The 26669-nt window shown below is 47.0% G+C and overlaps 2 protein-coding genes across 14 annotated transcripts in view; one reads left to right on the top strand and one right to left on the bottom strand.

Annotated features, from left to right (window-relative positions):
* Window positions 1-793: 793 nt before the first annotated feature.
* On the bottom strand, window positions 794-21363 carry Znf473 (zinc finger protein 473). 6 transcript variants are annotated; one of them, XM_076933410.1, is made up of 6 exons: window positions 21231-21363; window positions 14848-15024; window positions 11597-11729; window positions 9545-9610; window positions 7130-7240; window positions 794-3744 (listed from the first exon to the last, which is right to left on the bottom strand). In XM_076933410.1, exons 2-6 carry the CDS (start codon window positions 14905-14907, stop codon window positions 3737-3739), a joined length of 378 nt encoding a protein of 125 aa, XP_076789525.1. In that variant the 5' UTR covers window positions 14908-15024; window positions 21231-21363; the 3' UTR covers window positions 794-3736. The 6 variants fall into 6 exon arrangements, with proteins under 6 accessions (XP_076789525.1, XP_076789519.1, XP_034363477.1 ...); XM_076933404.1 differs by having other exon boundaries at window positions 800-3744; window positions 9545-9613; XM_034507586.2 differs by having other exon boundaries at window positions 800-7240.
* Window positions 21364-21388: 25 nt separating this feature from the next.
* Vrk3 (VRK serine/threonine kinase 3) overlaps window positions 21389-26669 on the top strand; it is a 31393-nt gene continuing 26112 nt past the window's right edge. For 3 of the 8 annotated variants that reach the window (XM_034507608.2, XM_034507634.2, XM_034507648.2), the window contains exons 1-2: window positions 21389-21528; window positions 24820-24881. The gene's annotated coding sequence lies outside the window, so the exon portion shown is untranslated. Of the gene's footprint in view, window positions 21607-21658; window positions 21797-23735; window positions 23828-24206; window positions 24300-24819; window positions 24882-26669 lie in introns of those variants that run through there. The other 5 variants (XM_034507627.2, XM_034507639.2, XM_034507617.2 and 2 more) reach the window with 5 other exon arrangements.

Raw genomic sequence — 26669 nt, forward strand, 5'->3', positions numbered from 1 at the left:
ACTGCTGAGCCATCCCTCCAGCCCTGAGAACTTAAGAATTTTTAAAACCTTACATTACTGGGAAGTGCTTCAGTCACGGGGCACAGATGAATGTAAGGTTTAAATGGCGTTGCCTGGCTTTTCTGGTTTTCTTCTCACATTGTACATCTTTCTCTCCATCTCCAGCTTCATCCTCCAGGCCTCCCCAAGTGGCAGTTCACATGGTTACTGCCTGCTCAAAGATGTTCTACCTAGCAACCACATATGTAAGTCCCAGGGAAGACTCTAGTTGGCTCCCTTTGCCAAAGCACCCAGGGTCTTGAGCAAACAGGAAATACCAGGAACCAGTAACTATGTATGTGGAGATTGGGTGGGGTCCAAGGTTGAGGAAAATGGACCTCACATGTTAGCTTGTCGGGACAGCTGAGGTCAAGCTTCCCTGCCAATGGGGGAGGCTTTGACATTCCTCATCTAAAAAGGGGGAAGTGGCTTCCTGAGTTTTTGTCAGTGATGTTAGGGATCTTTGTGTATGCATTGAAATTATTTGGTCAAGTAACTTATACTCATTGTAAAGGATAATTTGAAACATGCCCAGAAATACGAAGGTACCAATTCCTATCATCTGCATAGCTTAGAAACTCAGTAGTTTCTCTTGAGCGTGTTTCTTCCTGCCCCTCGGTTTGTATTATCTATGCCCATTTGCCACAAAGTATAACTGCGAAGTATGAAGGCTCTTCCTCACCTCCATATGAAGACCCTCCACCGATCCTCCCCCAGTGTCGCAGGCTTTCACAGATTGTGTTTTCTCTTGTATCCTTTGAACAGATGTAGCTTTATTTTGCTGTAACCACAGCATGGAAACATTCTACCCTCGTCAGTCCATACCTTGTTCCTATCATCCCACACATGCCGTCTGCAGCACTGGGGCTCGGTGCAGTGTGGGCTGTCCAAACCACTGCTTGCTAGACTTCCGTCTGCTCCCTGTGTTACACATTTCTCACAGTATTCCCAGTTAGGGATGCAATGAACATTCTTTCTTCTATTGGCCCCTCTCTGAGGGAGTATTCTTCAAAGCCAGATTCTCAGGATCCTTGTTTCCAAGGCCAGAGCTTCACCCAGAGTCATTTCCCCTGCCCTGACCTTGAACTTCTGCTTCTCCCGTCTCTGCTTCCGAAGTGCTGGGGCATTACAGGTGTGTGCCACTACACCCTGTTTAGTTTTCAATGGCTTATTAAATAGAGACTTCCTGTCAACCCAAGAGCATTATGCTTCTTTAAGAAAGGGAAGTACTGGCTAATAGAGCAAATCTGCCTTCAGGAGCAGGTGGATGCAGGCGTCTGAAACTTCTGTCAGTGCTCTGTTCCATAGCATCACCTCATTACTGGTTAGGTCTATATTTTTAAAAACAATTCTTATTTATGCGTGTGGGGGGGTGCTTATGGAGGTCAGAAGAGGGTTTCCATCCCCTGAAACTAAAGTTCTAGTGGCTATGAGCCATCTGATGTGGGTGTTGGGGATTGAACTCCATCTCTTTGGCCCCATAGGTTCACAATGGGGATAGGATTACCCTTCATGGCAAGGTGACCACCCCCGATCTAGATTTATGTCCTAGCAATTTAGAAACTCCCTCAGGAAGCATCTTACCCAAACACCCCTTCAAATGCAGCAGGCTTTCCCAGGTTTGTCCATTTACCCACTGTTCTCTGCCCACATCAGCTATTATTTGAATGTGTTCCCCAAATTCCTATTTGGAAACCCAACATCCAACATGGCTGACATGAGGCCTTGAAGAGGCAGGAAGCCTCATGAATCTCCACTCATCACTGGAAGGAGGTACCATCTATGAACCAGGAAACATCCTCTCAAATACCAAGTCTGCCCAAACCTTGATTCTGGCCTTCTATCCTCCAGCACTGTGGGGAATTGTTGTGTATAAACTACCAAGTGTATGTGAAGTGGGAACTAAGGGTTCTTTGGAGAGTCAGTTGTGTTGGATGGTGTTGTGCTGGGGCAAACATATGAAGGAGTATTTTCCTGAAAGTGGACACAGGTGAAGGCTAAGGCAGACTCGTAAAGGAACGTTTCACTGAATCAGACACAGAAGGGATGTTCTGCTAAAGCAAGCATGTGAAAGGACAGGTGATGAAGGATGTTTTGCTAACAACATGCATGTATTGGTCTGCCTTACACTGCGTAGTTGAGCTGTGTTTGTTGGGATTCCAAAGAGAGAAACACACCAAAAAACTTCTGGTGGTGTGCAGAGGCTTTTTTGCTGCTTCCTTGGACTCAGGCTGATTGGCAAGCATGATGTCAGCTGAGACAGACGCACGTGCTGAGGCAAGACCTGTGGAGGTCATGTGATGTTTGGAGGGAATAAATAGGACTGTTCGGACAGTGCAGGAGCCTGAGCTTGGCTTGCTTATAGACCAAAGCTTAAATCAGAGAAGCAAGTGCCTCATGCCCACCCTGACCAACAGCTTGCATACACTTCTGGTCTCTTCTTGAAAGTATCTTTTCTGTACTGCGTATTCATGCATGCTTATGAATGGGCATAGGCATCTGAGCACAACTACTCTAAGAAAGCCATGCGTTAGGTCCCCTAGAGCAGGGGTTATAGGTGGCTGTGAGCCACCGGATATTGATATTGGGACAACGTGGGTGCTTCTCAAGACCTCTCTCAACAGTAGCGCCCTTTACACAAAACAAAACATCCACTAGTGTGTGTGTATCCCTGCCTTCGGTCACTCTGCTTACACACTCTTTGTAGCCAGTCTGTCAGTTTCTTAGATTAGCTAGCTCCAGAGGGCACAGATCACATGCAGGAAGTAAACGCAGCTTGAAAGAGAATGGTCAACATTATAGCCTGGACCCAAAAGTCAGCTAGATCCTCATGTCAAATCCGACCCAGCCAGAGGATCCCAAGAAAGTACAAGCCAAAAAAAAAGGTCTGGGCATAGTGGGGCACACCTTTAATCCCAGTACTTGGGAGGCAGGCTTGGAACTACACAGGGAGTTCCAGGGTAGCCAAGGGTATATAGTGAGACCTTGTTTCAAACTTTTAAAATTAAAATCAAGTTACATACACCAGTTATTTTAAGCCTCCCAAATGTGGTGAGTATTAGTTAAATGTCCATGCACGTTAAGACTCTTTTGTACTTAATATGTGATGGGGCTGCTCAGTGGGTAGAACACAAAAGCCTTCGGCTGACAAGGGGGCAATGCAGCACTGTGTTTCCATGAGGTTTCTAGCAGGAAGGCTTAGATAGGCCAGGAGTCCCAACAGGAAGGATTCTTGCCCACTGGGCTCACCACTAATCCTCAGTGGCCTCAGAACTTCCTGTGACATAAAGGAAGTATTTTAAAGATGGCACCTGTCAGATGAGAAAAATCCTGTGCCTGGGGGCTGTTTCTCATTACAGAAACATTGGGGGCAAAGGCAGTCCTGTTAGTATGCCTGCCCTATAGCCTAGCAGAATGCCTGCAAAGTGGAGTGGCCACCGTTCCTGCAAGCACTGTCATACACAGTTCTCACCAGCGACGTCTTCCATGCATGCTGCCTTATGTGTTAGCGTCTCAGGCAGCTCCTAACTTCCCCAGCTGTTAGCACATTTCACGCATGAATCCAGATGTTTGCAGCCACTGAGTCCATAACAAGCTTGATTCTTGTATACGTAACAGTTCAAATGGAGGGATGGTGAGAAGAGGTGGCCTGTGAACAAGGACTCCTTTGACCTCCTATTTTGGAAGGTTGTAAGTTTTAGCAATCTGAAATTATAAAATTATTTTATGAATTTATATGTGGAAAAAACTAAAACAAAGCAAATCAATGCAAAAAAATCAAAAGCCTGGTATTAAAAAGAGTAAAGAGTTGAGCAAAAACTGGAAAATGGGAAAACATTAAAAGCCAGTGAATGGGGCTGGAGAGATGGCTCAGTGGTTAAGAGCACTGACTGCTCTTCCAGAGGTCCTGAGTTCAATTCCCAGCAACCACATGGTGGCTCAGAACCATCTGTAATGGGATCTGATGCTCTCTCTGTCTGAAGACAGCTACAGTGTGCTCACATACATAAAATAAATAATTCCTTTTAAAAAGCCAGTGAACATTAACCACAGTGAACAGTTTACTAGTTTTCATCTTTATCATAAAAGTGTATTTGTGCTATATTGTTAGACACTCATCCATAGTTCATCAATAGCGAACACATCCTATGTACCAGGCATCAGGTGTTCAAAATTTAATGCTCACCACAGCCCTGAGGAATAGGGATATTATGCCCATTTTACAGATGAGGAAAAGTTTTCACAAGGCCAATTAGGAAGACAGAACTGGAATTCAATTCAGGTGGACTGGCTCTAAGGTCTACTACCAAATCCTGACTTGCACAGCTTCTTAAATCAGAAGTTTTCAACCTGTGGGTCTTGACCCCTTTGTGGGTGGAAAGACCCTTTCACAGGGATCTCCTGAGACTACTGGAAAACTTAACAATCCATAACAGTAACAACATTACAGCTATGAGGTAGCAACAAAATGATTTCATGGTTGGAGGTCACCACAGCATGAGGAACTGAACTAGAAGGTCGCAGCATCAGGAAAGTTGAGAACCGCTGGTCTAGATGAAATGCTTCTGTCCAGTCTGCCTTGTCAACTTTTATTAGGACTTATGGGGAGTGGAGGTTTGCAATGTGTTGGTTTCAATGGCTGGCTTCAGATGAAGGCCTTCAGAAGTATGGCACTCCGCTGTAACCAAGTGGCTCTCAGCAGTGTTACTTGCTACTTTACAAGTGTGAAGTTTCTGGTGTTTGCTCAGAGCAGAGCAGCTGTGAAAGGCTTTTTGACAGTCTTGACAATATGGTTTCTCCTTGGTGTGGATTCTCTGGTGTTGCCTGAGATGGGTGCTGAAGACAAAGACTTTCCCACACACATCACAGGCGTAAGACTCCTCCCCACTGTGAGTCCTCTCATGCTTCCTTTGATTTGCTTTCTGAGCAAAGGTTTTCCCACATGTGCTACATGAGTATGGCTTCTCCCCAGTGTGAATCCTGAGGTGAAGAGTAAGGCACGAGCTCTGACTGAAGGCTTTCCCACATTCCTGACAAACATATGGCTTTTCCCCAGTGTGAATTCTCTGGTGTCGGATAAGATGGGCACCGGAAATGAAGGCTTTTTCACAGTCACCACATTTAAAGGGCTTCTCCCCCGAGTGGATTTTCTGATGCTTAGAAAGACATGATTTCTGATGAAATGTTTTCCCACACTCACTACATTCAAAGTGCTTCTCTACAGTATGAATTTTCTGGTGCTGAATGAGGTAGTTACTCTGCTTGAAGGCTCTGTCACATTCACTGCATTTAAAGGGTTTCTCTCTAGTGTGAATCAACTGATGTTTTGAAAGATGGGCACTCTGTTTGAAGGTCCTGTTGCATATATCACACTTAAAGGGCCACTCCCTTTGGGAAGGCTGGTGCTCACTGACAGAGGTGTCATGCACACATCTCTCAGGCTCAGTGCAGTCATTTGGTTTTATGGCAGCACAGATGCTCGGATGGCAAATAAGCCGAGTACTCTGGTCACAGGTTTCCGCACATGGGCTATGCTCACAGGATGTCACCTGGGTATGAGTCTTCTCATGCTGCCCCAGGTATTTGCTGTGGTTAAAGGCTTTCCCACACTTGGTATTCTTAAAGCATTTTTCAGTGTGCTGTGAGTTCTGACCCAATACTTTCTTGCTTGTATTTTCTCTGATGTGTATGCTCAGGTGGCAATTCAGAGTTGACCTGCAAATGAAGTGTTCCCCACACTGCTTACATTCGTAGGAGCACTCGATGGTGTGGATTTTATAGTGCCGCTCTAGCTGCTCTTTATGGCCGAAGGTCTCCTTGCATTTAGCACAGCCAAAGAGCCTTTCTGCAGCATGACTCAGCAGGTGTCGACTCAAGTGTGAGGGCCGGCTAAAACTCCTGGCACACAGCGGACACTGGTGGGGTCTGAAGCCTGAGTGGACTCGCTGATGCTCTGTAAGGTCTGCTCTCCGAATGAAGGTTCTCCGACACTCACTGCATCTGTGAGGCTTCTCTCCGCTGTGAGTCCTCTGGTGGAGCTTCAGGGTGGAGGAGTGGTTGAAAGCTTTACCACATTCATTACACTTGTATGACTTCTCTCCTGTATGAACAGCCTGGTGCTTAATGAGTGCTGACCTCCGGTTAAAGATCCTTCTGCATTCTTGACACTGGAAGACAGTTCTGGGGAAATGTGTTTTGCGATGCAGGAAGAAATGCTTCCTTAAGTTGAAGACTGCAGGACATGAAGCACATTCATAGAGTCTCTGAGTGTGGGCTTTGTGGTGTTGAGCAAGATGAAAGGCCCGACTGAATGTCTTCCCACACTTCTTACATCTGAAGCACTTGGCGTGTGTAGGAGTTTTCTGATGCTTTACAGGCTCTGGATGAAGAATGAGCGGACTGTCACCAAGCTGACTCTTATGCAGTTTTTCTTGTTCACTACTTTTACTAATAGGTGATTTTTCTTGGTCCCAACCTTGAAGTTCACACAGTTTTGCTGAGTCAGCCCCTTTACTCATACACTGCTTCCCTGGCTCATCACTCGGACTCTTAGAGGGCTTTTCTAGGTTGTCACTTGGAGTTTTACAAAGTTTTTCTCCAGTGTGAATTTTCTGATGCCACTGGAGGTACATATTCTGACTAAACCCTTTACCACACTCCTGACACACATAGGATTTGTAACTTGATTGAGTTCCTGGACGCGTGAGAAAGTGAGTACCTTGGCTGAGACCTTGCTGCTGCTCTTGCCATGCAGGAGGCTCTCCCCTGGCGTGGATAATCCAGTGCTGCATGAGGTGGTAACTCTGGCTGAAGCTTTCCCCACACTCACTACACGTATATAGCTTCTCTTGTCCCTGGACAGAGTCGTGCTGGCTCGGGACACTCCTGGATTCCTTCAGTATCACTGGAGTGAGGTTCTTTCCAGGAATATCAGATATCACAGAATTCTCTGTTGTGCAAAAGGGAGGCCCAGGACTGACGCAACTCTTGGGCTCATGACTCCTATGATCTGTGGGGCTTTCCTTGCTGCTGATGACAGGTCTTGGAAGACTTTCTGGATCTCCTAGAAAACTATCTAACCAGTTCTCACCTATACAGGCTTCAAAGTTGAGCTCCTTGTTGGAAAACATCTCCATAATGTGGGAGAGGTCTTCTTCCAAGAAATAATTCTGCAAAGGAGAGTTCTTGGTCTCAGACACTTCTGGAAGAGAAAGAGAGGGGGTGGTATACAGATGCCTTCTGTTCCCTGGGCCAGTGGGACAGCCATGAGAAAGGTGTGGGGAGTCTGTGTCTGTCAGTGATGTTCTGGCTGGGAATGGCAGGAGGTAAGACATGGAAAGCTCAGGTGGTCACACAGGGAGCTGAGAGCCTGCAAGGATTCGGCAGAGTGAGAGCCTTGGCCATGATCATCAGAACCATGAAACCAAGGCCACCAACACACCTCACAGGCATGCTGCCTCCCCCCTCCTCCTTCTATACCACACGGCATCAAAACCTTACTTAAGACATCCTGGGTTCTTGATGGGACAGGGATATCTTTCACATGTATCCAGTCCTCCATTTTAGAACCCAGGGCCAACACCTTACCTTGATTCAGGCACTGATTTCTTCAGATCACCCTGGAACTGTCTCAACCTTCTTTTCCTATCTCTATCATTAGCAACTACAAATCTGGTCCCCGGTTTCTTGTTGGCCCCTGCCTCTTTGTCTATTCTTCCCCATCAGCCCTGGGAACTGTCTGATCAAGAGAGCTGCGTTGCTGATTACACCCTTCCAAAGCATCTTCCTGGAGAAGAGAAATACAAGCAGCATATCAGCCTAGCACATCTTGTGACAGCCCCATGGGAGTTATCCCCTTTCTCAGTGCTATGACTAGTGCTGTGGGCTCAGATACCCTCTAACATGATACCTTTGTGTGTTCTTTAATACCTAGTCTGAGTATCACTTCCCCAGACTAAGACTTCCCTGACTACCCACACCTCATTGCCCCATGCTCTCGGAGGCTGAGCACTGCGTAACTCAGGTTACTACGGATCCTCCACTGTCCTCAGTGTCAACTGGAACACACACACACACACACACAGAGAGAGAGAGAGAGAGAGAGAGAGAGAGAGAGAGAGAGAGAGAGATATGCTCACAGGATAGCGACAGTTTACATTTGTGGTGTGCTTGCTTCCTTGCAGGCAGGAGCACATGAGCCCCTCTGGAGTCCAAAGTGGACACCTTATTTTCCATAGTTAAGGAAGGGGCCCAGCAGCTCTGCCCTTACCTAACCCATACTCCTGAGCACACCGCATATGCTCTTAGGATCCGTCATTGCTATCTCCACACTATTGCTGCCTCCTCCCCTAACACCCTGTACCACCATCATTCAAATCAGTGCCTTCTATGGTGTGCTGGTTCTCCATCCATCGAGCATCTCCGAGACTGTTCAGTGTCTCTTGGACTTGGGTATGACCCTTACAAACAGCAGCTTTCAAAGCTCCTTGCCCTACACTGTCATCAGGCTATTCTCAGCCTGCACTGGTCTCTAGTTTCCTCTTCCCCAGACCTTTGCTCTTATTTTCCCCCTGCATAAAAAATATCAACCAACAAGTATCAGGCCCTCTTGTGCTATGAATGATAAGGGGTCCTGGGACTTCAAAGGTCAGTCAGCTAAGGACTTTTCATTATAGAGACTTATGTTGCAGCAGAGAAAGGCATGTCTGATAGCTCAGCAGAGCTCTTACTATTAGACCTGCAAATAAACTCGTGTACATGTGTGTCCATGCATGTTTGGCTGTCTCTGCTTGCAAACAGTCTATATGATGAAGTGGCAGAAACAGAATTCAGATCACCATCAAGGAACTCTAACACAAGCAGGAGGCTGTAGAGAGCGCACATTAATGACCTCCCAGGTAGCAGTAAACAAGGAACAGGTCTGTGGACTGTCCTGGTGAGTGAAGGGAGACCTGCAGCCTCTGGTTCTGCGTCTTCCTTATGGTGATGGAGGATACTGTGTGAAGCCCCCCATGCCCCAGTACAGTCCCTCCCCCTTCTTCCACCGCATACAGTCCCATCAGGCTGTCACACAGTGCAGGGATGCCTGGTACTGGAAATGATGGAGTAGCTGTGCCAGACAGCATTTGGCTATGGCCTGACTTACTCCCAATTCTGACTGTGCCTGAACCAAGAAGGTAGAAGATGGAAACCAGAGGTCCACATGCTCAGAGGCCACAAGGCATGGGGGTGCACACATTGATTTAAGGGTAGAAAGCATTCTCTTATTGAGCCTTGGAGTAAAAAGGCTCTGGAGAGGCACCAAGATGCCTGTTCTGAAGGCAAAGGAAGAGACACAACAGGCATGCCAAGCCAGGGAACCTCTGCAGCATCAATGGGGACAACGGGGAAAGGGCTGAGGTTGGGCATCAACACGTGTAGATGGTAGACAGACATGCTAGGGGCTGCACAGGAGCTCAGTGGAGGCTGCAGTGCAGAGTGCAGAAGGGGCCCTCCTCCCACTCACCAGTACCGGTGGCTTCCAGCTCTTCCCTGACCTCTGGCTGGGAAATCAGGCTGGGTGGCGGAGGGTCTGCTGAGAAACAACAATCCTATTGTCAGTGAACAGTCTAGATGCTCAGCAGGAACTTTCTGGCGTGTAAATCATTCAGATCTGTGTGGGTGGCAGGGTCAATGCACTTCTTACTGTGGGCTAAGACCTGAAAGACACTGGCGGAAGACCTCCTGAGTTGCTTCTGATGCTGCACACCAGAAAGTAAGGTCAGAAACGCTGCCCCAGTGTGATAAAATCCCATGGGAGAGGGGTCCCAGGGCATGCTGACTTTCACTTTGTTTATCTCTGCCATGCAGATGTGCCTGGAGGAGTGGGAAAATCCGCAGTCATTGTATCTCATTGTATTCAGGGTAAACATGGGAATGAAGTAGTTGTTTTCTGGAGGTACTCAAGGAAATCACTGTAGAGAGCAGGGATTGCTCTCTGTGATTGATGGACTTGTTTTCTGAAGGAGCTTTACAGCCTTTGCATGACTTCAGTCACCAGATGCTTCTGGCACACCTGGAACATCTTGCATTATCAAGTACTGCAAACAGTCCACAATAAGGACTGAAAACTTACCCTAAAAATAAGTTTTGTGTAACAGTCAATAATCATGCTTCTGCACAGCTGTTTAGGGATCAATCTATCAGAGGGTGGACCTCCCTGTTGCCTGCAAGACCTTATTTCATCCTGGAGGACCCTCGTTCTTTGATCATCCCACATAACTTGATTACCAACATCTGGAGTAAAGGGCTTCTGCCTTCTTACTGTATGTGCTATCTAGGCAGTGGATTTGGCAGCCTTGGCTGCTCCACTAGACAGTCATGCTAGCACAGCTGAATTTTAGGATTGCTCCTATACCAGAATGGTTCACACTCCAGTCCTGCTTGCTTTCTGAGACTTAGGAAGAAGGGCCCCATGAACAAGCATCAACTCACTTCCTGACTTTGTAGGGTTTCTACTGTTGTTGATAAAACACCATGATCAAAAGCAACTTGGGAAGAAAAGGGTTTATTCTAGCTAATAACTCAGATCAACTCAGATCACATTTCATCACTGAGAAAAAGCAGGAGCCTAGAGACAGGAACCGTGCAGAGACCATGGAGAAGTGCTTACTGGACTATTCTCATGGATCCCCCATTCTGCTGTCTTACAGCACCCAGGAATGAGTGACACCACCATGGTGAGCTGGGCACTCCCATACCAATAATTAATTAAGAAAATTCATCACACTTTTGCCTGGTAGGAGAATTTCTCAACCAAGGTCCTCTCTTCTCAATGACTCCACTTGTGTCAAGTTGACATGAAACTAGCCAGCCATCCTCCCATTGCTGAGACTCAGGGCATCCATGTGACTTCAATGGAGGCTCTGCAAGCTCACACTCCTGAAACCTGTGCTGTATTCGTCCACTACAGTGACTCACAGCTGTGGAGTCTGACCGCAGGCTGAGCTCGGCTACTCCCGGGGGAGCACAGCTAGGAGGACTCTTTCTTTCTGAAGTTCTGTTTCAGAATACCTGGCCAAGAAAGGGCTGACCCAGGAGCTGAGCAGGAGAGCACTGTAGACTCACTAAGCACAGGGTGGGGCTTAAGCACAGTGACTTCCATAGCTGAACAGTGCTCGTCAGCATCCACAGCAAGGACTGGAATACCCAGTGAAGAGAACAGATGACCAGTCCTCACCCCAGGAAGCTCCCATTCCAGATGACACAGCAAGGAGTTAGACTGTGTTGGAGCCACAAGGGAATCCAGACTTAGTGAGGACAGTGTGTTCTAACGGGGCTGAGCTGTGTGGCAAGGGAACCACAGGATCCTGAGCCACTTGCTGAGGGATAAGCTCTACAGCTATAAGCAGGAAAGGGAGGGGATATGCAGGAAACCAGGCAGGGACCGGAGTAGGTATCCTGTACACTGTGTACTAGATGACTGCACTGCCAGCCCAAGCACCAAGACAGCATCCTGTGGGTGACACTGCACAAAACAGGGCAGTGACTACGACCCCTGGATCAGAATAACACTTACTAAATGAGAAAAGGTCCTGGTAGTTGTTCAGTGCCGCATCCCAGAACAGATCTCTCTGGTCCAGCTCTGACTCCAGGTCTTCCCAGTCTTCCAAGGTGAAATCCATGGCTACATCCTTGAGGGTCACAAACTCCTAAATGAAGCAAACTGTCAGTCATTCAGGGGCTGCCACAAGCCCCAGCAAGCCTGACTAGGGCAAAACCCCCTATAGGTAAAGACACAAGGCCTTAGAAAAGTGACAGAAAGTCAGGTCACACAGGGAGCAGGAGACCCAGGTCTGCCAACCCTAAAGTTTGTCTTCTTGTTAGTTTAAGATTTTAAGGAGCCAGGTGTGGGGGCATTGCCTTTAATCTCAGCACTTGGGAGGCAGAGCTACAGCAATCAATGGGAGTTCAAGGCCAGCCTGGTCTACCCAGAAAGTGCCAGGACAACCAGGGCTATGTAGAGAGACCCTGTCTCAAAAAAAAGTAAAAAAATACGTTTTTTTTTTTTTTTTTTTTTTTTTTTTTTTTCAAGATCAGAGTTTCCAGGCAGCCCTGGTTGTTCTGGAAATCACAGAGATCCACTTGCCTCTGCCTCCCGAGTACTGGGATTAAACGTGTGCACCATCATGCCTGGCCAAAAAATAAGATTTGTGGGGCAGTGGGCTGTGAGAGGCAGCTGGGTACCTGGTGGAGCACAGGCCTCAAACCCTGGAGACCCTAAAGGGACTGTGGATGTTCAGCCTTGCTCCTGGGCCCTGGTTCCTTTCACTTAGCCACAGCTTCTCCCAAAGAAAGGTTGTGGCCTTTGGTCATGTAGCACAGGTAGAGGGCGTGACTGCAGGCTGCAGAGCCTCAAGACATCTCCATATTCATGAGATACCTAAAGGCCAGAGGGTGTAGCCAATTAAGCATTCCTTCCCAGACTCTCCTCCTACTTGCAAAAGGTATTTAACCTCAGGCCTGACCTGAAAACACAGGGTACAGCTTCATCCACTTTCCACCATGACAATAAACCTTTTAAAACCATAGACTACCTCTTGTTTTTGGGACCTGTCGTGGGGGACCCATGGAGAAGGTCTTCAGCTAACAAGCTAATCTCCCACCAGAGGACTTCTCTATGTTCCAGCCACGGAGAAGCCGCCAACCCAAGTGGAGCTAACTGAGCCAGCCATGACCCAGCCAAGCGAGTTGCCTTGACCAAGAGTCTCATCCACCCTGCAGGGCACTGCCAGAGTTTCTCCCCCTTTCCCCTTTTGGCTGCAGGCTGGGTCCAGCCGAAAGCTCCTGTCTCAACTCTTCCGCAGTCTCCCAACAGTACCTGAGAGCCCAAGGGCTGAGACCAGTCGATTCCCGCCCGCCTTCTTGCCTGGGGGGTCCCCAACCCAAGAGCTCTGGCCTATGCGGGACTGGGATCAGACTGGGATCTCCCCACCACTCATCTGCCCAGTGCAGCGTGGAGTGAACTCAGTCAAATTCCCCGAGCTTTTGTTCCCTGAGCCACGGGCTCCGGCCACCTGGGGCGGCAGACACCCCGGACCCACAACTCAGCCCAACAGAACCCACGCCCACACGTGAGCTACAGCCCCACAAAGATTTTTTAAGTTTTTGTTGTTTAGAGACAGGGTCTTACTCTGTCACTCAGGCTGGACCTCATGGGTGCTGGGATTACAAGTATAAGCCACCACACTTGGCTTTCTTTATAGAAATTTTCAAACATGGAAACAAGTAGAAATACAAACATATGGAGCCAACAGCCAGGCGACACCACTTCACCTGTGAATACTTCCATGTTAACATAACTCCTCAGACAGCGCAACACCAGTGGACAGATGTGAGGAATGAGGCAGCCAGACTAGCATAACCCAAGAGTGTGGGGCTGGATCTGACTACACTGTGCTATGTCTGAGTTCCTGTGATTATGTCTGCTCTATATCAGCTGTGTAATCATTTATAATAAAAATTTTAAAAAGCACCTCTGAATACCTGTTCCATATTTGAAGTCTACATACATGCTGGGAACAGTGGCACACCTTTAGTTCTCACACTTCAGGCAGAGGCAGACGGAACTCTATGACTTCAAGGCCTACCTGGTCTATATAGTAAGTTCCAAGTTAGCCAGGGTTGCCCAGTGAGACGCTGTCTCAAAAACAACAACAACCTAAAATTAAAACGATACAGATCTGGAGCTGAATTTATAGCCCAGTGATTGAGAACATTACTGCTCTTGCAGAGCAGCCATGCTTAGATCCCCACACCCACAGAGTGGCTCACAACTGTCAGAGGTAGGGCCCTTCTAATCTGTGAAGGTACCAGACACACACGTGTTACACATACATACATACAGGCAAAGTACACAGGAAAATAAAACTACATCTTTAAAATTTATATAGAGCAGTGGTTTTCACCCTACAGGTCTCGACCCGGGGGTTAAAAGACCTACTTAAGACCATTAGAAATACAGATATTTACACTATGATTCATAAGGGCAGAAAAATTACAGTTATCAAGTAGAAATGACAGTAACTTTATGGTTGGGGTCACCACACAAGGAACTGTATTAAAGGGTGGCAGCCTTAGGAAGCCTGAGAACCACTGCTCTAGAGGTACTAGATGGTGTTTACAAAAACAAACTTAAGAAGGTCTATGCCCTGCATCTGGCTTATGTCAAACACATCTAGTCTGACTACACTCCATAATTCTAGGCTCTCCAAGTTCCCTTTTTATTGCTGTGATAAAATACTGTTACTAAGACAACCTACAAAAGAAAGCATTTAATTGGGTTTACTGTTCCTAGAGGGTTAGCATCTATGATGGTGGAATGAAGGCATGTTGGCAGCCACAGCCAAGCGCTCACATCTCAAACCTCAAGCAAGAGGGAGATGGGGATGGTGGAAAGCTTTTGAAATCTCAAAGCCTGCCTGATGCACCTTCTTCCACAGGGCCACACCTCCTAATCCTTTCTCAATAATTCCACTAACCCGAGACCATGTATTCAAACACAGGAGACCAGGGGAGCCATTCTCATTCAAAGGAACACACTGACTAAAGGCTCTATACTCCGGAAGTGACACTTGTTTACTTTTGGTGCCATCTGACTGTCCCTCTGCCCCAGGTATTTCCTGTAAACTAAGAGACTGAAGTATAAAGTCTGAATTCAAGGCCATCCCTCCACTACCAAAAGACTGCTTGTGAGTCACAGGGAGCCTAAGCCAAAGGAATGCTGGTCTTCCTTTAGGAGTGATTCAGTTCAAAGAGACTTCAACTTACCTCAGCCATAGCTGCCTGATTCCAGTGACCTCTTTTAAGCTCCTCCTCTTTCCTCTCCATGGTCCCTGCTAGCAGAGCTGCAGAAAGTCTCCCACCCTTCTATGGCTGACTTCCTGTTCATGCTGAATGTGTCTCCAAAATATCACAAGTAGAAGGCGAAGTTCCAACATGAGATTGCTGTAGGGATCAAATGACAATTGTATTTACTGAAACTATCCTATCCCTAAAATTCCATCATGCTTCAGAACCTGCAGAACAATTTCACAACCATTCCTGACACACACACACACACACACACACACACATCTTGGGATCTGGCAAGGAAGTTCTCCTCAGACATTTCAATGCTGCTCACTGCCCAGTAAGCAGCAGCACAGTGCCGGTGTGCCGGTGTGCCGGGGTGCCGGGGTGCCGGGGTGCCGGGGTGCCGGGGTGCCGGGGTGCCGGTGTGCTGGGGTGCCGGTGTGCCGTTGTGCTGGTATACAGGGCATTCTTTTAAAATATTTGTTGAAAGTTGGCCATAGTAGTTGCATGCCTACCTAACTCTAAGGAGGCTGAGGCAGAAAGATTTCCAGTTTAAGACCACTCAGGGATACATAACAAGACTGTGTTTAAAAACAAAAAGGTGAGTTGGACATAGTGGCACACCTCCTAATCCCAGCACTTGAGAAGTAAAGGCAGGTAGATCTAAGTTCAAGACAGGCTGGAACCCCTGCTCATTCCCTAAACAAGCTGAGAAACCCCATCTGCCCCCCTTCCCCTAATCCCGCCCACAAGAGAAAACTCCCCATCCTTCAAAGAAAACTCTGGGCTAGCATGTCATCACCCCTTTTCCTCCCCACCCGTGTCTACTAACCCACCCATGAGTCCCCGCCCATTTTGACCATGTATGGACACAATCCCAGCTCCCAGCTGGCAGTCATCACTCCTCATCTAAGCTCTATAAACCCCTTTGCTTTAGCCTGGATGTGTGACTTCACTGACCTCCACCTGCGAGATCTGCGAACCCACTCAAGAGCTTCCTCCTAATACCTCTGCCTTTACCTACTTTTAATCTGGTCTATATCTTTGTCACCGAATTTATCAAAGACCTGGAAAGACAGCTTATTGGTTAAGTACACCGCGGCTCTTGTAGAGGACTGGGATTTGGTTTCTAGCACCCATGGGGTGGCTCACAACTATCTAGTAAATTAAATGCCCTCTTCTGACCTTTGTGGGTGTTAGACATACATACATGTAGACAAAACACTCGATTTCAAAAAACAAAAACCCAAAATGAAAAAAAGTAAAAAATTATTGGCAGAAGCAGTATCTAGCTAAATGGGTTCGAACAATGCTGCTGGGAGTTCTGATTATATTCTATAGAATTTGGGGCAAGTAAATAATCTTCCCAATCTACCTGGACAACTGCTGTTTTTACACTACCTATATTGTCCTTAAGCCATGACCCATAGTAACAAAAACAACATATGTTTATGGGTTCTCCATTCACAGATCCAGTCTGACTCATTAAAAAATTAATTTTTAAAAATTCTGTATCTTTCCAGGCTAGAGAGATGTCTCAGCGGTTAAGAACACTGGCTGCTATTCCAGAGGACCAGGGTTCAACTCCCAGCACCCACATGGCAGCTTACAAGGAACTCTGATACCCTCACACAGATATATATGTAGTCAAATCACCAATGTACATAAAAAATAAATAAATTCTGTATGTTTCCAACATATACAGGTGATACTATTTTTTAAAATAATAGTTATTTGTACATTGTATTGGGTATTATCAACTAGATGTTAAGTTAAATTTGCACACTGGAGGACCTGCCTGGGTCACATACATAAACTCCACTGGCTATGCTGAATAGGTAAAGGCCGAATAGCCAGTTTGGGGCCCAGCCTGGGCCACACCTTTTGGCAGTGGAAAGTGAGAGGTGATATGGACAAGATACATTGTTTATGTTAGCATTTCTTCTAGGTTCCTGGCAACAGCCAAGTGTGACTGACTCACTATAAAAGGGGCTGTTCTCCCCCTCCTCCACCTCACTTCTTCCTCTCTTCCCTCTCTGTCCCTTCTCCCACCATTCCCTTCCCCTTTTCTTTACACCTGGACTTCTCTCTCTCTCTCTCTCTCTCTCTCTCTCTCTCTCTCTCTCTCTCTGCCTTTCTGTGACCCTAGTACCCCCTCAATTCCCCTCCCATGCCCTAAATAAACTCTATTCTATACTATACCTGTCAGTCATATGGCTGGTGGTACCTCAGAGGCAATGGATGCCTCACATGGGTCCACATAGGCACCCCCTTCCCCGGCACCATACCTCACCCTACCAAACACACCCCTGGATTCCTTTTCTTTTTTTTTATAAATCACAACATTGGTGATGAGACTCAGATTTAGAAACTCACAGGTTCACATCTCTCTCTGCCACATGGACAGCCACTGGATGGCTCTCTAGACCAATCTACCCTAACTTTGGAGAACTGGTAAGCTTCCTCCCCCTACAGGTCAGTGTAAACATCCCCTGGTCCCAATGGAGGGTTGCTGATCTCCCAGCCACCCTGTAGTGTCCTTGAGGATAAAGACATTCAGTCTTTATGACTGGTCTTCTCACTGACCCTTTGATACAGGACTTCTAACCCTTGGGTGACCCCCTCTCCCTCTCGGAAGCAGTTTTTTGTCACTGCTGAAGAAAATCCTAAACATAGGTAAACTGTTCTCCCATGGGCCTAGGGCCCACTCAACCACTAGCTTCTAAATGATAACCCCATAAGCCTAGACTTGAATGCCTGCTTGTGTTAGTGCTGCATCCCTAGGATGCCTCCCGGTCTAATTCATAGGCCAAACTTGGCCTCTATATCCACAAAGCAGTATCTCTACTTAGTCACTTAACTGGCATTGTAAAAGCGACTGTCTCGATAGCGATCCATAGGCCATTCCCTTCCTCCTTCATTCTCTCGATACCAGTTTTCTGCCCCAGAGGAAAAGTGCCCATCTGCCCCACCCCTACACTCTCACACTCTGCCCAGGACTCTGCTCTGCCAAGCCACCCCACATCTGCCGCCTACTTATCCTCAACTCTCTCTCACCCCTGCCTGCTCAACTCCACAGCTCTGTCGCACCTCCTGAGCAGAGTTGCTAGACTAGGAGAAGACTACTTCAGGCACCAGCCCTCGCCACACCCACAGACATCCACTCCACCCCCCTTGCAGGGACTTTGCTCAGCCACAAGCTTGGGGCCACTGCAGGCTGCACGCCCCTCACACTGTGCTGCTTAGATTCATCTGAATGTCTCTGCTGTTCCACTGATACTTGGACCTCTGCCTCATCTTTCTTCTCTTGCACTTCAGCCTGCGCATTCGCTTCTTCCACCACTCATGGTGCAACAAGAGTTTCCAGGAAGATTGGCGCTAAGGCTGAGATGTCTAAACAGCCAAAGGTTAAAGATCACTACCTTAAATATATACTTTAGCCTTGTTTTTTTGCTACTGTCAATAAGTCACAGTGTGCTCTCTTTATTTGCTAGATACATCCTCAAACAAGTAATTAAACAAACAAAGGTTATCTAATTCAGACATGCTCAATAAACTAGCTCTCAATCCTGTCAGAAATCTGACAAATAATAATGTTTAAGCTTATGACAGACAGAGACTCCCAAAGCCTAAAAGTGAACCCTCCATCTCCCAAGGTCTCCGGGAAGATAATGGGCACAGTGACAAGACTGCTGGATTGTGGTATGATAACCACTGAGAAACACTGCTTCATTGCCTTGCCCACTGCCAGGGCTTGATCTACACTGTGGACAAACAAGATTCCCTGAGAGACAAATGTCTCATATTGCTTAAGTCAAGGTGGGTCATGTCTCATTTCACACATATTTACTCTGAAGGAAAAAACTGAAACTGGTGATATTTAGAATATGGTGCTCAGTCAGGCTTGTTCCGGGGCAGCCGCCATTTTCCCACTGCTCTGGCTCTGGACCACGGCTCCATCTATCTAGAGCACTGGCCCTGGCACCCACGAGATGCCAGCGTGGAGGCTGGCTCTGCCAACACACTGTGCTGTCCCTGCAAAATTTGGCTGAGCCCCTGATAATACCCACCATCCTTGCAGTACCCGGTAGAAAGAAGACTCTTAAAGCTTAATGATTATCTAAAGGAGATATATGATATATATGATAGGAGACATATCATATATATGTGTGTGTGTGTGTATATAATATACATATATGTGTGAATGATTTGTTTTTTCAAGACAGGGTTTCCTCTGTATAGCCCTGGCTGTCCTGGAACTCACTCTGTAGATCAGGCTGGCCTTGAACTCAGAAATCCACCTGCCTCTGCCTCCCAAGTGCCAGGATTAAAGGCGTGTGCCACCACTGCCTGGCAATTTATATATTTAGAAATGCTCAATTAACATGACGCCCACACAATTAGAGTTGCTACCCAATATCTAACCTTTTGATAGAAGTTGCTACCCAGGGCAGCTTTTGACCCATCCGTGGTTCTCCATGGCTGCTCCCTCTCTCCTTTCTCCTCACCTTCCTCTCCTTCTCTCCTCCCAACTCCCTACCTTTCATACTGCCCAATCACTGAGCTTTATTGCAAATGTAGCGGGAAAAATATCCCGCTATAAAAAGCTTTTCGTGGGCTGGAGAGATGGCTCAGTAGTTAAGAGCATTGACTGCTCTGCCAGAGGTCCTGAGTTCAATTCCCAGCAACCACATGGTGGCTCACAACCATCTGTAATGGGATCCAATGCCCTCTTCTGGTGTGTCTGAAGACAGCAACAGTGTACTTATATATAAAATAAATAAATCTAAAAAAAAAAAAAAAAGCTTTTCGTTTTCTGGGCCTGACATCCAGACTGACTCTGCCCAAGTTTCCATGGAGACCACGGGAACCTGGGAACTCTTTGGACTATAGACCAACCTCTGTCCTTTGGGCCCAAAGTCAGCAGGAAGTAGCTAAAGACCATGACAATCCTGGATCCTATTCCTGCTTCACCATCACCTCTTTCTAACTTTCCCTTTTTTAAATTAAACCAAAACAGAGGAATGCTATCATTTCTTCTAGGTTCCAACCCACAGTCACTCGGCAACAGCCAGGTATGCCTGACTCACTATAAAAGGGTTGCTTGCCTCTCTTCCTTCTCTGTCCCTTCTCTCTCCATTCCCCTCCCTTCTCTTTTTACACGTGTTCATAGCTGGCCTCTACTCCTCTACTTTCTCTCCTTACCTTTCTCTGTCTCTACTACCCTCTCAACTCCCTCCCTATGCCCTAAACTCTACTATATACTATCCCTGGTGTGGCTGGTACCTCAAGGGGAAGGGATGCCTCAGCATGGGCCCACAGAGGCACCCCCTTCCCCAGAAGCATATCTCACCCTACCAAACATAACTCTGGCTTCCCTGTCTCATTCATATATATATATATATATATATATATATATATATACTCATATGTATCATATATAATATATATAGATACACATATGTCATATATCATATATAGATACTATGTATATTATATATATGACATATGTCAGTATATATGTTTGAGATGCTCAAAGAATAGATACAAATATTCTTTCTTTTTATGTTTGTTTTCAAGGTCAGGGTTAAGAGCCATTGCTAATCTTCAGGAGGACCGGGATTTGACTCCCAGCACCCACGTGGCGTCTCACACCTATGTCCAGTTCCAAGAGGATCCGAAGCCCTCTTCTAACCTCCACAGTTCCTGTACGTAGGTGGTGTACAGACTTTCCGACACACTTGTATACATATAAAATAAACCTTAGCAAACAAAACTCCCCTCACGGCTGGTCATGAGAGGAAACCACCGCTTGAGAGCCGGGCCTACTCCAGGCTGTGAGCAAGCAAGGCCTCCGGCCCCTGCCGCACAGGACTAAGCCCATGAGCGCCCGGGCTCAGTCTCTGTACCTCGGCATGGCTCCGCGTCTCTGAACCATGACCTCGGTATGGCTGGCGGCCGAGTGAACAGATGCTTTTCGGGATCCCAAGGAAACCCAACTCCTCACGAGGAGGGCTCCCTCAGAGCAACTCCCAGTACTGGGAGAAACGCCTCAGAGGAATTTCCGGTTTCAGGAACTTCTCCTCAAATTTATCCCACTCAGGTAATTCTGCGGAGACTTTAAGGACCCACCAACTGTGGTCTCCACCCACTGAACACTCTAGGAAGTACAGAGGAAACAGATTTAGGACTAAGCGACATCAAGGTTGGGTAGTCCACTACCCTGTTATGGGACGATTTTCACCTTCTACACCCCGAAAATTCCATTTGGAGGTGACAGCGGGGTCCCATAGATACGGCAAAACTGAGATTACAGAGAGGGCACAGAAGCAAGGAGAGTTGAGAAATGACAACACGACCTTTGATTGGTGGCTATCACGTATTTCATCACGATTGGTGTCAGATTACACGTGCTGTAGGGGGAAACCGCTCCAGAGAAGGCCAGCCAACTAACGGCGAGCAATTAAGGGACGGAATAATCAGGCGTGTCGCTTAGGCTTCTGGGAAATGGAGTTTCCAGCAGGGCACAGCGCGTCTGGAAGCCGAGTTAGAATAAGTAGGCCGCGTCTGCACGCTGTCGTCAGGGCCCGCGGAGGATGCGCGCGCAGCCCCTCCTTCGCCCTCCCTACCCGGAAGTTTCCGCTGGGCAACTGAAAGGTGAGTCCAAGTTTCGGCCTCGGATCCGGGCGAGGGTCTGCGCAGTGAGAAACCTCGTCGCCCTCGCCTTTTCCTCAGGTACAGTGATGAGAAGCCGCTCAGCCGGGCAGCCTGTGACGTCACTGCCTGAGGAAAGCGGAGGCCGACCGAGGCTGGGGTTCGGGGGTTGGGGGGGCGAGCACCCACTTGCACTGTTTTGCCCGGGAGGCGGGGTTACAGCCACGTTGGGCGGAGCCTGTGAGGAGTGGCAGACTCTCCGCCTCCGAGGGTACGTCATCACTGGTTTCTTTTGTTCCGTCTGTGTCACTTAGGGAAGTATCAGTCCCGCACTTGTGGAGGAGTTTAGCCTTTGGTCCTCTGCTGTGCTGCGTTCTTGGACCATGAGCATACTCGATGGTACTAAGTTGATGTTCATAAGTAGGGTAAATGAAATAAACAAATGGGTGCATAACAAAAGCGGACTTGAGTATCGTAGCCTGAACTGGTTGTGCAACCGTGGGGAGCAGACCTCAGCTCTCAGATCCCTTAGTTTCGAGCACTTGTAAGGATCTGCGCAACAGACACTTGGTGTATTACATGCCACCTCCCGTAGGAGTAGCTCTAAACTCTCAGTGATGTTCTAGCTATTGGGAGGCCGAGTCAGGAGGATTTCGGAGAATATGGACCGCAGAGCGATAGACACCTCAGTTTAATTAAAGCTGGATGTAGTGGTATACTTGGGTAAGCTCAGCATTTGGGAGCTTCTAATGCTGGAGGAACAAAAGTTCAAGGTCAGCCTAGGCTACAAGACACTGTCCAAAAACAAAAACAAAAAACAAACAAAACCCGCCCTGCCAAAGGACTGGAGAGTTGGTTCAAATCTGACTGGTTAGTATCTTCTGGAGGATTCAAGTTGGTTCCCAGTTCGTGACTGCCTGTAACTCCAGTTCTAGGGAACCAGGGCCATTGGCCTTCACATGGATTCACATGCCCATATCTGTAGTGAAAATTCTGGGATTTTCGTTTCTTTGAAAAACACGGAAATATAAGAATATGTTTTGGTTTTAATCCCAGGTGTGGGGCTATGGGGCTGCTTTTCAGCAGCTGACTATGCCTTGTGCTCTAGCAGATCATGATTTTGCCAGCTGCAGATAGTTTCTACAAGTGTGTAGCGTTTGGAATTCTGGGAACTTCTCAGCAGGTTTATAGATGCTAGGGACTCAGCTGGGGGGAGTGAGTTGTTTGGAGGTGTTGTTTGCAGTTAATAGTTGTGCTCAAAGAAGAAAGAATTTAGGTTCAGATTTCTCTCTCCATCTGTCCTCCTTTCTCCTTCCTGTGGATGGGGGTGAAATGGGAAGGGGAGATAGAGGCTGGGGGAAAGAACTCACAAAGTAGCAAAGACCTGCACGTACCTACACGTACCCACATGCAAACACACATGTATACAGATTAAAGATCATAAAGATGGATATTTTTAAATTCTGCACAACTAGTTTACATTCTAACGTCGGTTGAGGTGCCAGACAGAAAATGCAGTCAGTTGTATAATATGTTTCTCTGGTGCCTTACCTATGAAAGGGTTAAAAATTTTCAAAACCTCCTAACAGGCTGAGCAGAACCAAGAGTGCAGGTCAGCTTGGTCATGACTCTGTGTTTCAGGAGCTTGGCTGACCACAAGATAGATGGTTGAGTACGAATAGGCTCTTTGAGAATAGCCTATACAGGATGTTCCCCATGACTGTTTCTTGTACCCTGTCACAAACTGAATAATGGGCTGGGACTTTCCACAGGTACTCTCCAATAACCCTCCTTCACTCCCCCTGGGTTGTGGTTTCTGGCTTTAAATTCTGTCTCCAAAGCCCCGGGGTCAGACCCCATTGCCCCTGTGTGGGTCATGGGTCTTGACCTCAACATGTTGATCAAAATATACCTCTTGCTGATTACATCAAGTTCGGTGTCTTGTGAGTAACTGGGTGGCCGCAAAGTCCTGAGGCTTGGGTGAGGTCCTCCCTTCGTGGGGGCCTTACACCTACATGTTTGCATCTAGAGTGTTTTAGAAAATAAGAGGTTTTCTCTGCTTGGAATTCACATTGCAATTCAGCCCATGCTTATCTGCCTGAACTCATTTGCTGATGGCTCACCAACAGGACTGTGGCTGTGTATCATCATCAGAGACGGTGCTGCACTAGTTATGGGCGATATTTGTGTATATGGCATGTATTCACAGGTGTCAGATCCCCTGGAACTGAAGTTACAGGCGATATGAGCCATTCAGCAGACTAGGATGCTGGAGACTGAGTCTGGGTCCTCTGGAAGAAAGGTGCATTCTAAATCCTGAGACATCCAGTCTACCCTCAAAACTGACTTTAAATGGATGATTATGGCCACTGTTTTGCTAAACCACAGTGACAGGTGTAGAGGCTGATGGTCATTATAGTTAGGATGTGACTGCCTCCACATTCTGGAAGAGGGAAAGGTGACAGTCTAGGCTGGTGATAGGCTGGAAGAGACCAAGAAGCAAGTTGAGGAGGAAAGGGTTTATTCAGCTTACATTTCCACATTGCTGTTGATCACCAAAGGAAGTCAGGACTGGAACTCAAGCAGGTCAGGAAGCAGGAGCTGATGCAGAGGCCATGGAGGGATGTTACTTACTGGCTTGCTTCCTCCTGGCTTACTCAGCTTGTTTTCTTATAGAACCTAGGACTACCAGCCCAAGAATGGCACCACCCACAATGGGGCCTCCCCCATTGATCACTAATTGAGAAAATGCCTTACAGCTGGATCTCATGGAGGTATTTTCTTAAGGATTTCCTCAAGGGAGGCTCCTTTCTCTGTGATAACTCCAGCTCCTGTCAACTTGACACAAACACATCACTAGTAATCTTCAATCCTTACTTTCTTATTCATCCCCAAGATTTAAATAACTTTAAAAGTCCCAGTCTTTACAAATTTTTCAATTTTCAATCCTTTTAAAAGATCCAATATCTTTTAAACTTCAAAGTCTTTTTACAATTCAAAGCCTCTTAACTGTGGGCTCCACTAAAATACTTTCTTCCTTCAAGAGGAGAAAGTATCTGTAGTCCCAGCATTCGGGGAGTGAGGACAGGAGGGTCAGATCAAGAAGTACAAGGCTAGCGTGGGCTGCGTGAGACCCTAGCTCAGAACGAAACTGAGTTTTAAAGGAAAGGATGAGTGAGTTAGTGTTCACGTAGCACTTGCCGGCTATTTGCCCCGTGCCCAGTATGTGTTAGCCAGAACTTTTCACTTGTGAAATGATCTTCAGTCAGTATCTCCCTCTTTATTCATTTCTAGGCTGTTGTCAAGATGGAGTGTCTAACCCAGTAATCCAAGGACCAGACCCTGAGTCCACAAAGGTACTATTGCCTCTTTGGCCTATTTCCCACCACCAACCCACTCCTACCTATTGTCTCCTCCCTTATGGCTGCAGGTGGACCTTCCTACCCTTTGATCCAGCAGGGTGTTGCAAGGCTCACCTAGGCAGGCATGTGTTCCTTCCAAGACGCCATCTTTTCCCCAGTGACTGCTGAGGAAAATGGGCTTGATGTGGGATTACCAAAGTCCACCAACAAAACTAGGTGTGGTGGTGACGCCTGTTACCCCAGCAATCAGCAGATGGAGTGAGGTTATACAGCAAGACCCTGTGTAATGGTTAATGTTAACCATACATGATACCGATAGGATGTCACCTTGGAGACAAGCCTCTGAGCATTCATGGCAGGGATTATCTAGGCTACCATGGCTTCTACCACGATGAACTGTACCCTTGAACTGTGAGCCTTAATCTGCTTTTGTCCAGATATTTTATCACAGCAAAGAAAGTAATTAAAACACTGTCTCAAACAAAAGACACACATGCATACAGTTTACAGACATAAAGCCTCTGGGGGGTTCCAAACCACTTTTTATATAAGAAGTCAAGTGGGCTCTTATTATCCAGTCTAGGCTATACAATGCCACAGCGGAAACAGAGTCTCCCTGGTGCCATGGGCAGCTGTCCATGTCCAGTTTGGATTTGGTGGTTCCACAGTCACCAGCTAAGCTTCAACTTTGTCACTGCCTGAAGGGAGAAGGAGAAAGAGACACTAACAAAAAATAAAATTAAATTAAAAACCTCCCCAGCATTTACACCTTTGGCAAAACCAATGTGGTAGTTCAAATGTAGCGTGTCCCCAACAGGTCCATGTAATTAAGTACACTTCTTCAGCTGGTGGCGCTGTTTTGGGGGGCAGTGAGCTGCTTGAGCATGTAGCATAGCTAGCAGACATAAGGCCACAGACAAAGATCTTCTGGCTGCAGCTCTTTGATTCCTGGTCCCAAGTAATGTGAACAATCAAAGCCACATGCTCCCAGTGCCACAGCCGTGAGCTGCAAGCGTCCGCCGAGCATTCCCTGCCTTTATGACCTGAACTAGGAGCTGAATAACTTTTATATTGATTTGTTTGCATTCGTTTATTTATGTGTACATATAGACTGGTTTGGGTTTTTGTTGTTGTTTCCTTGTGTTTTGTTTGTCAAGTTGACACAAGTTAGAGTCAGCTGGGAAGAGGAATCCTCAAGTAAATGCCTCTATCGAATTGGACTGTAGGCAAGTTTGTGGAGTACTTTCTGAATGAGAAAAAAATGATATGACTGCTCCTAGGTCTGAGTTGATGCAAGGGTTTATATGAGGAAGAAAACAGCCAGAGACATCTGGAAGGGCTGAACATGACCATGAGAGGAGATGAGGGTGAAGAGCAAGAGAGGGAGCCAAGAGGGCACCTGGGACCCTCTAGAGACCAAGAGAACCTGGAGCTTACATAGCCAAAAAGGCTGGATTATAGAGGGTTGTAGTGACTTCCAACCATAAACTTATTTATTTATTACCAGCTCTTGGGAGCCCAGAATAAGCCGGCCTTGTTTGAGTTGTTCATGTGGAGTGTTCTGTAACAGCAAAAAACAGGTGTTCAGAAAAGCAATCAGTACAGTAAGTGTCTGAAAGAATGTTGTCACCAGCACTGCCAGCTGGGCTTGCTAGCCTCTGGGAAGGTAGCAGGGTCTGAGTCATCAGTAAGAGGAAACAGGCCCAAAAAGAAGAAAGGGAAGGGAAGAAATATCAGTAAAAGGGAGATGGGAAGGAAGGCAGCTCAGTTGGGAGATTGCTC

Source organism: Arvicanthis niloticus, chromosome 1 (genome assembly GCF_011762505.2).
Source record: "Arvicanthis niloticus isolate mArvNil1 chromosome 1, mArvNil1.pat.X, whole genome shotgun sequence".
NCBI classification, from domain to species: domain Eukaryota; kingdom Metazoa; phylum Chordata; class Mammalia; order Rodentia; family Muridae; genus Arvicanthis; species Arvicanthis niloticus.